The 10,788-nt window shown below is 40.8% G+C and overlaps 1 protein-coding gene and 1 non-coding gene across 3 annotated transcripts in view; one reads left to right on the top strand and one right to left on the bottom strand.

The window, feature by feature from the left end:
• The first annotated feature begins 298 nt into the window (after positions 1-298).
• trnak-uuu (transfer RNA lysine (anticodon UUU)) lies at positions 299-371 on the top strand. The gene has a single exon. It is a non-coding gene; the product is annotated as a tRNA-Lys (tRNA).
• Positions 372-5,999: 5,628 nt separating this feature from the next.
• The window catches only part of LOC144505626 (protein diaphanous homolog 1-like), a 105,095-nt gene continuing 100,306 nt past the window's right edge, over positions 6,000-10,788 (bottom strand). The window contains exon 10 of one of the 2 annotated variants that reach the window (XM_078231738.1): positions 6,000-10,588. In XM_078231738.1, coding sequence (XP_078087864.1) covers positions 10,416-10,588 — 173 coding nt within the window. In that variant the 3' untranslated portion in view covers positions 6,000-10,415. The remainder of the gene's footprint in view (positions 10,589-10,788) is intronic. The other variant, XM_078231739.1, reaches the window with a different exon arrangement.

Raw genomic sequence — 10,788 nt, 5'->3', positions numbered from 1 at the left:
ACAGAGTGGACACAAATGGCACCTTTTCTAGTTGGCAGGCAGTGAACAACGGAGTGCGCAAGGATCAGTGCTGGGGCCTCAGTCATTCAGAATCTATATTAATGATATAAATGGAGACAGAGAATAATGTATCTCACTTTGCTGATGCTAACAAGTTAGATGGAAAGGTAAGCTGCAAGAGGCTGCAAAGAGATATAGACAGGTTAGGTGTGTGGGTAACAACATGGCAAATTACATAATATAGGGAAGTATAAAGTTATTCACTTTGGTTGTAAGAATAAAAAAGGAATAAAAGGAAGTCTGTATAGCTCAGGCAGTAGAGCATCAGACTTTTAATCTGAGGGTCCAGGGTTCAAGTACCTGTTTGGGCGATTTGTTTGATAGAGGGGTTGGTTGGCTCAGTTGGATGGACGGCTGGTTCGTGATGCAGAGTGATGCCAACATCATGCATTCAACATTTTTTTCATTCATTCGTGGGACATGTGTGTCATTGGCTGGCCAGCATTTACTGTCCAGCCAGCATTTACTGTCCATCCCTAGTTGCCCTTGAACTGAGTGGCATGCTAGGCCATTTTAGAGGGCAGTTGAGAGTCAACCACATTGCTGTGGCTCTGGAGTTGCATCTAGGCCAGACTGGGTAAGGATGGCAGATTTCCTTCCCAAATGACATCAGTGCACCAGATGGGTTTTCCGACAATCGACAATGGTTTCATGGTCATCAGTAGATTCTTAATTCCAGATTTTTTTTATTGAATTCAAATTCCACCATCTGCCATGGCGGGATTCAAACTCGGGTCCCCAGAACATTAGCTGAGTTTCTGGATTAAAAGACTAGCAGTAATAGCACAAGGTCATTGCCTCCCATACCAGCTGAGATTATTCATGAAGGTCCCATCTTCTCAATCAACCCTCTCACCTGAGGTATGGTGATCCTCAGGTTAAATCACCACCAGTCCGCTCTCCTTCTGAAAGGAGGGAGCAGCCTACAGTCATTTAGGACAATGACGATTTTACCTTTAAGAATAAAAAATAATACTTTATAAGGTGAGAAACTTGGAAGTGTTGACGTTCAAAGGGACTTGGGTGTGCTGAGGAATGCAGAAAATTAACATGCAGGCGCAACAAGCAATTAAGATGACAGATAACATGTTGGCCTTTATTGCACCTGGATTAGTGCGTGCAGTTTTGGTCTTCACATTGAAGAAGAATATGCTTGTATTGGAGGTGGCATAACAAAGGTTCGCTAAATTGATGTCTGGGATGACAGGGAATGAGAGGCTGAGTAATTTGGGCTTGTATTCTCTGGAGTTTAGAAGAACGAGAAGCACTCTCATTGAAACCTACAAATTCTAAAGGGGTCTGATGTTGAGAGATTGACGTTGGTCGGTAATCTAAAAAGTAGTTTATTTATTTGTCACAAGTAAGACTTAAATTAACACTGCAATGAAGTTACTGTGAAATTCTTCTAGTCGCCACAGTCCGGCGCCTGTTCAGGTCAATGCACCTAACCAGCACATCTTTCAGAATGTGCGAGGAAACTGGAGCACCCAGAGGAAACCCATGCAGACACGGGGAGAACGTGCAAACTCCACACAGTTATGCAAGCCGGGAATCGAACGCAGGTCCCTGGCGCTGTGAAGTAGTAGTGCTAACCACTGTGCTACTGTGCCGCCCCGGGGTCACACGGGGACATAGAACATAGAACATAGAAAGCCACAGCACAAACAGGCCCTTCGGCCCACAAGTTGCGCTGATCATATCCCTACCTCTAGGCCTATCTATAGCCCTCAATCCCATTAAATCCCATGTACTCATCCAGAAGTCTCTTAAAAGACCCCAACGAGTTTGCCTCCACCACCACCGACGTCAGCCGATTCCACTCACCCACCACCCTCTGAGTGAAAAACTTACCCCTGACATCTCCTCTGTACCTACCCCCCAGCACCTTAAACCTGTGTCCTCTCGTAGCAACCATTTCAGCCCTTGGAAATAGCCTCTGAGAGTCTACCCTATCCAGACCTCTCAACATCTTATAAACCTCTATCAGGTCACCTCTCATCCTTCGTCTCTCCAGGGAGAAGAGACCAAGCTCCCTCAACCTATCCTCATAAGGCATGCCCCCCAATCCAGGCAACATCCTTGTAAATCTCCTCTGCACCCTTTCAATGGCTTCAACATCTTTCCTGTAATGAGGTGACCAGAACTGCGCGCAGTACTCCAAGTGGGGTCTAACCAGGGTCCTATAAAGCTGCAGCATTATCTCCCGACTCCTAAACTCAATCCCTCGATTAATGAAGGCCAGTACGCCGTACGCCTTCTTGACCGCATCCTCCACCTGCGAGGCCGATTTAAGAGTCCTATGGACCCGGACCCCAAGGTCCTTCTGATCCTCTACACTGCTAAGAATGGTACCCTTCATATTATACTGCTGCTTCATCCCATTGGATCTGCCAAAATGGATCACCACACACTTATCCGGGTTGAAGTCCATCTGCCACTTCTCCGCCCAGTCTTGCATTCTATCTATGTCTCGCTGCAACTTCTGACATCCCTCCAAACTATCCACAACACCACCTACCTTGGTGTCGTCAGCAAACTTACCAACCCATCCCTCCACTTCCTCATCCAGGTTATTTATGAAAATGACAAACAGCAAGGGTCCCAGAACAGATCCCTGGGGCACTCCACTGGTCACTGACCTCCATGCAGAGAAAGACCCCTCCACAGCCACTCTCTGCCTTCTGCAGGCAAGCCAGTTCTGGATCCACAAGGCAACAGCCCCTTGGATCCCATGCCCTCTCACTTTCTCAAGAAGTCTTGCATGGGGGACCTTATCGAATGCCTTGCTGAAGTCCATATAGACATAATGGAAACAATCACTTTGGACCGAGATGCAGAGAAATCATTTCACTTAAAGGGTTGCGAATCTTTGGAATTCTCTACTCTCAGTGGATGTTCCTTCATTGAATACATGGCAGACTGGTGACTGGTACAAAAACTAAAATCACATGAGATAAAGGGTGGGCTGGCTCTGATACAGAACTGGCTTGGTTATAGAAGACAGAGAGATCTGTAGCTAGTGTGTTCTGTAGGGATCAGTGCTGGGACCTCTGTTTGTAGTATATATGAATGATCTGGAGGAAAATGTGGGTGACCTGATTAAATTAGCGGATGACATGGAGATTGGTGGAGTTGCTAATTGTGCCGGGGATTGTCAGAGGAAACAACAGGAGAGCGATAGATTGGAGACTTGGGCTCAGAAATGGTGGATGGAGTTTAATCTGGACAAATGTGAGGTGATGCATTTTGGAGGATCAAATTTAAGTGTGTATTATATTGTTAGTGGCAGAACCCTTAGGAACGTTAACGTACAGAGGGATCTGGGCGTGCAGGTCCACAGTTCCTATAAGTGGCAACACAGCTGGCCAGAGTGATTGAGAAGACATATGGCATGCTTGCCGTCATCAGCTGGGGCACTGAGTACAAGAGTTTGGAAATCATATTGCAGCTATATAAAACCTTGTTAGGCTGCATTTGGAGTATTGTATGCAGTTCTGGTCACCACAATATCAGAAGGACGTGGAAACTTTGTAGAGAGTGCAAAGGTGGTTCACCAGGATGTTGCCTGCTCTCGAGGGTGTTGGCTATAAGAAGAGTCTGAATAAACTAGGATTGTTTTCACTGGAAAGATGGAGGCTGAGGGGAGACCTGATAGAGGTCTACAAAATTATAAGCAGCATAAACAGGGTGAATTGTCAGAGGCTTTTTCCAAGGATGGAAGTGTCAATTACAAGGGGGCACAGGTTCAAGGTGAGGGGAAAAGTTTAAGGGAGATGTGTGGGGGACTGTTTTTCACGCAGAGAGTGGTGAGTGCCTGGAACGCGCTGCCAGAGGAGGTGTTGGATGCAGGCACGTTAGCTACATTCAAGAGGAATCTGGATGGGGACATGAATAGGGAGGGAATAGAGCGATATGGACCGAGTAAGGGCAGAAGGTTTTTTTTAAAGTTTAGTTGGGGCATCATGATTGGCACAGGCTTGAAGGGCCTGTTCCTGTGCTGTACTCTTTGTTGTTCTTTGTATTTAAGGTTGGGATAGACAGAATTTTGGTCTCAGGGAATTAAGCAATATGAGAACTGGGCAGGAAAATGGAATTGAAGCTCAAGAACAGCCATGACGATATTGAATGCTGGAACAGGAACGATGGGCCATGTGGTCTATTCCTATTTCTTACTCAGGATATAATGCTCTTGGCAATGAGGGGAGACATCAACATGATTGAGGTATTTGAAAATGTTGAGAAGGAACAACAGTGAAAGCAGGTTTGTTAACTCTAACAACAAGTATAGAACCTGAGGATGTTTGTGTAGAACTAACAAGCCACAAGCAAGAGTAGGAAAAACTGCGAGTCAAAGAAAAATTTCAGTGAAGAAATTGGTGCAGGATTCGATTTATAGTCTGCCCTGAACTGATTTATTCAATGAAGGTTTTTGCTATTCTCAATAAGTACATTGTCACAAATCAATCAAGATTGCATTGCTTATTGACCTTTGGAAAAGTGGCCACCTTGAATCGATTTTTAAGATAGGTCGTATTACCATGAAGCCCAAGATTGCTCTGTGCATCTCCTGTGCCATTAAGAAAGCATAGTGAATTTGTATTTAAATATCATTCGTGCCCTTGAGACGTCTCAAAGTGTTTTGTAATCAAGAAGATACTTCTGAAGTGTAATATTAATAAACCTCACCGATATCATGGCAACAACCAAAAGTACAAAAACGTTTGTGTAGGGATATCAAAATGTTGGTGGAGTGGGGTAGCACTATGATAGGTACAGTAAAGTCAGCCATAGTGGCGAACAGTGCAAAAACAGTTCAAAGTCTGATTATAAAAGCAACACAATACCAGTGATCAAAAAAGCTCACAAAGCAATGCAGTTTGATAAAATACTTTTTTTTATTTACAATTCAAATCAGAAATCTGATATAATTAGATTTCAAAGCAAGAAACAAATTTCAATGAAAAAACAAAATTCATTATTTTCACAATAATTCTAGCAACCAAAGTCTCAGCTTTGGCCCATTTAGACTCTCGGTGCCTGCACTGTAAAGTGAGATGAAATGACTTAATGTATGTGGTTAAATAGTCACAAGACGTAAATACCTCAGGCCTTGGTTTTTTTTTTAACTCCAAGCATTCGGAATACGTATTTCCATCACATTCATGTGGTTTTAAGGAGAACAGGCAAAAGTGATGCTGATTCTCATGCATCTTACAGTTTCATTGACATTGCTAAGGACAACTAATACTCATTTAGCCTTTCCAACACCAGTGCATTGTTAAGCTAAAATGAAAAGGAACTATCCTATTACTGGTGAAAACAGTGTAACGTTCTAGAAATTTCCTCTCACTCCTTCCGCCACAGAGGCAACTGTTGGACTGCAAAGGGTAAATAAAGTGGATATATTCCTTTAATTAAAAAAACACAGTGGCTTGACAATGCTTAAAAAGTCCCTGAGTAACACAACACTGAATGAATATCAATCTTGGCATGTTACCCCTGGGCAAGTATTAGAGGAAGTATAGAGAACATGCCTTACTTACATTTTTGTTTCATGGTGCCTGGTAAAGTTGTTGGGTTTGCTTTTCAATTGGACCCACTTGCAAATTATGGATATTAACCGGCAGCTTTGATGACACCCTACTGGATATGGTTGTAAAATATACATTTTTGGTGTGGTATAGCTTCATTCCAGGAGTGACTTCCAGAAAATGCTTCTGAAGCAGTATACATCACTACATCATTCAGCCACCACTACTGTGTCCCTTACAAAATAATGACCCCATTCTTCTGAAAATATATAACTATTATGTACTTTTTAACTTTGTTAAAAGATGCATGAAACAGCTGGATAAATGACTGGGGAAAGAAGTTAAGGACTTTAGTATAGGTAGCATAACTCAGGAGCTCCACTCCTCCCAGCTCTAGTGAGTTATGTGGGTCAAGGTCACTTGGTGTATTTTTTTTTGCAAAACCACTATGAAATTTAGCATTATATGATTATGGTGCTAAGGCAAACCATCAACCTGGTCGTCTCTCTGGAAACATACACTCATTCTACAGGAACCCCGTTTCCTGATTTCAGCATTGCAGAAAATGCCAAGACCAGGAAAACGATAGATGTGGAGATCCCATATTTAAACAGCGAGCACAGAGAGCAAGAGAAATTCAAAATCAGCTGACCAGCAACCTTTACAATTGTAGGCATGTTCCCAAACAGAAATGCAAAAATGTATGATCAAAATAATATGTATGTGAAATAAATGCAGAAAATAAAGCACCAATTTACAACTTTCCAGTATTTTCTATTACAGCCTTTAAATATTCAGAAATGAAAAGGAATATTTCTAGCCCTGGCACCACTCTTTCATGGTACCATTACCATGATTTGAAATGACCCACAATCTAAATTAATGTACAATTCAATCTAAATGGAACACACATTTCTCTGATCTTCTATAAAACAACAATCAGAGTGATTAACAACATGTCTGAAGCCCCCTACCCTAAATACATGCTTTTGATATTTCGGTGTGTTCATTTAGAGGAATCCTTATTTTGATATTACCATTCCTTATGATTACCTTATCAATGTCCTCAAAGTGCTTAAAATATTAGTTTCAGAGGATTTCTGGCATTTTCAATAACTTAAGTCAACTACAGCCATATTTACAGTACAAATTCATGAATCGTTCCAGCAGGACTTTTGTTTTACTCAGTGCAGCTTGTTAACATAACTCTGGAGTATCTCGTGTTCAATATGCAGAGGCTTTAGGGAATTGGCTCAGTGATGCTCTCCAGGGGCGATTAGCTGGCAGTCATAAAAAAAATCACCACTTGGGTAAGGTGAGGAAAGGGCTGAGAGCACCCAAAGAACTGTATCCCACTGTGTGCCAGGGTAGAGGAGAAACAATTGGAAGGATTTGCTCCCTTGAGTAATTCACACATACAAATAAATCGCTGTCCCTCACCACAAAATGCCTGTCCTCAAGGACCCAGGTCCTTTCTAAGGTCAATGTACTACCATTTGCAATAATTATGCCAGTTATATGAATCTAGCTAGCATAAAAAACTGAAGTATTGGTTGCATTTGTGATCATCACACTGGGTTGCTAGTTGCGAAAGCACTTCCCTCAGATTTAAAGATAAAATTTGTCAAGCTCCAGTATATGTGTTGAACTTTACAGATCAAGAATCAATGCATGAATCATTACAGTATGTGCTATTCAAAAACACACTAGCAGCAGAAAGGGGATGGTGGTGGGGGTTCATCAACAGGAAAGGGAAGTGGCAATAAAAGGAAAAGCAAAATCCAAGCGAAAACAATAATACCAGGTTCATCACACTGATTACCCCGTAACCACTGCATTATACCCAATGTACTACTCGCTTATACCAAGCACCAGTGTTAAAGGGTAAGAATAATATAAAAAGATTCAATGGACAAAGGTTTTTCGATGGTATTTACAGTGTAGGACAAGTATCTTCTTTGTGTGAACAAAATCACTTGGCAGACAAAGCTAATCTGAGAGATGAAAGTCCAGTTGCATCTGATCTTGGGTGGTGACTTGGGCATTAGACTGATATTTCACATTGATCATTATTTAACCAGGATTCAATCCTGTATTCTGGATTTTACCAGACTGCTCGAGTCAGACTTGACTCACAGCATCATAACCTAACCTCACATTGCTGTTGGGAGCAAGTGATTTCTTATTTTTCAGGAACTGGGCTCTTAAATGGAAAATTGTGGTATGGATCGTAAGTAAAGCTACAAGTGGCAAGTAGGAAAATCTATCTGGTTTGATGCACACCCCCCAATCAGGGCTGATGTAAAATTAGCTTTTAGTTTAGTATTCTGTTATTGAATGAAACAGAACATTTAAAACACCCTTTAGAATTCTAATCTCTTAAAAATTTGAAGAATGTTTCAAATCCATAAACCGTCACAAACTTGTGCAAATACAGGTTTGTGAACGAAAGGGATTTTCTACAAACTAGTGCAGACAGGTTTACACTGTTGAAAGGGCTTCAGTTGCTTGATCTAGCTCAATTATAGAGAAGGGGGAGTTAACCAGACAACAGTCAAAGTCAAGGGTTGGAGGGTGTTTGTTGCGGTCTCATTCCTCAGCAAAATAATCAATAAAGTACAGGAAGATTCTGCTCGCCAAACACATTCTTGTTTTAATTTTTAAAATATAAATTCTGCAGAAATTTCACTTGTAAGGTGTGGCTTTGCTCGTAGGTGACAAAACTTGCTTGACCAAGTGATGTGAAGTTGCATCGAAATCAAGGGATATTTTCAAAACTTAAGGAATGCCATTTGGTGATTAAAAAAATCTCCAACCAACCAAGAACATAGCCTGCAGAGCAGTTATGAATTGGAAGGACAGCTGAAAAGGTTCAACACGTACTCCAGAGTTTGCCCACACATACAGTAGTAAAATCCTATGAACCCAATGCCAACTCCCAGCACTTAATGCAGCTGACGGTCTCAACAGGGATCATTCCTAAATAAATACAGCAGTACATCAGAGCCACTCAAAATAAATTAGTAGTTGAGGACTCATTCTGATCAAACATTCACTTCATCAGGGTTTTACAAAAACAGTGCTAATTGAGAAAGTTTCAAATTAACACATTCCGAATTACACCCCAACTGTGGCACTATTTTAGTTAAAATATGGAAGGCACATCGGGGGCATTCTCTCCAACTTCAAGTTATGAAAAAGCAGAGCTTCATTTTGAATTGTTTCTTTATTTTCTGTCCTACAATGTAGATTTACCATGTTGTTAGTGGAAGGGAACTTAACTGGATGGACCTTGAATGGACAGGATATCTTCTCAGGCAGACCAGATGAACCTTTGTGATTATGACTTAGTGGACGCTGTATTAAAGTTACACATTGATATGTTTGGACAATCCTTAATTACATGTAACACTGCTTGTATGAAACTTTTCAAACTGGGGTGAATATTAAAGGGATGATATTTTCCACAGGCCACAAAATACATCACACAATTTGATGAAAAATCTTATTTGTTATTGAAGATTTTTTTCTCCCAATGGTGTTGATGAAAGATATCATAGATGTACAACCAACACATCTGGGGCATGGGAAATCCACTTTAGGATTTCGTCAATAGACATAAATTGTGATTTGGAAATGGAATCTGGAGAGAATAAACCTGTGAAGAATGATCCAGCAAAGTGCTGAGAACATTAATGAAATTTCATGTGAACAGGGTGACAGGAATCAGGTAAGGAAGTTTGTTCATACTAATTCAGTAATGGGTTCAAAATAAGTATTTTTTAAACCATAAATTACAGTAGTGTCTGGCATTGGTTAATTAACCACCCTTTCCTCCTTTAACAGTGACAGTTCCAACTTGTGAACCTTAGCATAGTGGCAACTACTTCTGAATGGTGTGTGTTCAGCAGCTTTGTGCAGGTCAACATGCAAATGCTGGAAAAAATATTCCGACTTGCGAACTTTTAATCCCAATGCACCAAAGTTTCAGTGTGGAGGTAAGTAGCGAAGAGGGAAAAATCTTAAAAACTGTGCCATCTGGTATATTTTTGAAAGTTGCCAAAACTGGACAGCCTCTCCAACTGTATAACATAGTGACCACCATTAATTTAAAAAGATCTTTTAGCTTTATAGTACATTAAAAAAATTACCATTACTTTGTTTTTATACACCAAACTTACACAGTATGTGTGTCTCAGCAGTGCTGTGCACTGAGATGTGTAACATGGCCTTGATGGGCTGAATTGCCTCCTTCTGTGTTGTAATAATATGATTATCTCTAGTCAGCTCATGCTGTATATTAACTGTCATGTGTGATCTATGGTACAGTAAGAATGCCCCTCTTCCACCTCCAAAAAAAGGTTTACAATACTATTAAGAATGAATGTAAATGGAAACAGCTACTAATTTACTTTAAGTGGCCTATGAGGCTGATGTGCAAAACCATTTCTTTAAATCTCACTAATTTGAGAGTTAGAAATAAAACCCATCAAAGATGGAAATCAACAGATATGTTTAAAACTTGAGAAAAATAAGCAAAGGCACCCAAAATATGAGGGAGAACTACGTGAGACAAAATCTGCACTGCAGCATTGCCAAAAACTGATATCAGAGAACAGTATTATACGCCGAAATATCAGCTGCTGTGCCCCCATTCAAACACACAAGAAGCCAGCTGTACAGTCAGGCTAGTGCCACCATTTTCAGACATAAAATTGGTCCACAAAATATCCAACTGTAACACATTCAGATTATAAAAAAGCATCTCATCAAAAAATGGATTTATGGCACAGGCTTTAAAAATCCAGATACTTTCCTATGGGTTTAACTGGAGCGTGTAAGAATGCTCTCCAGCATTTCATCTTGTTCCATTGGTGTCGTGACATCCTTGGCTTCATTATTTATTTTCTGCTTCTTACTTACAGTCTGACCGATGGCATCGTCCTTGGTAAGTTCTTTGGCTAGAATAGAAGTCATAGCATTGCCTCTTCGATTAGCTGGGGAAAGAGAGAAAACAAAGGGCATCAGACTTCCTATCATATTGCAACATAATACTCGGCAATTTAGCAGAAGAAGATCAGACTCCTGAACCTATGAAGTTTACAATATTTCAGATGAGACTCTAGGGCAGAAAAATTAGAATTAGTTGACAGTAAAATGACAACTGGCCATCAGAAGATTACAGCTTGGCTTGATC

Source organism: Mustelus asterias, chromosome 16 (genome assembly GCF_964213995.1).
Source record: "Mustelus asterias chromosome 16, sMusAst1.hap1.1, whole genome shotgun sequence".
Taxonomy (NCBI): domain Eukaryota; kingdom Metazoa; phylum Chordata; class Chondrichthyes; order Carcharhiniformes; family Triakidae; genus Mustelus; species Mustelus asterias.
The sequence above is the reverse complement of the archived record's forward strand: the minus strand, read 5'-3'. Positions and strand labels throughout refer to the sequence as shown.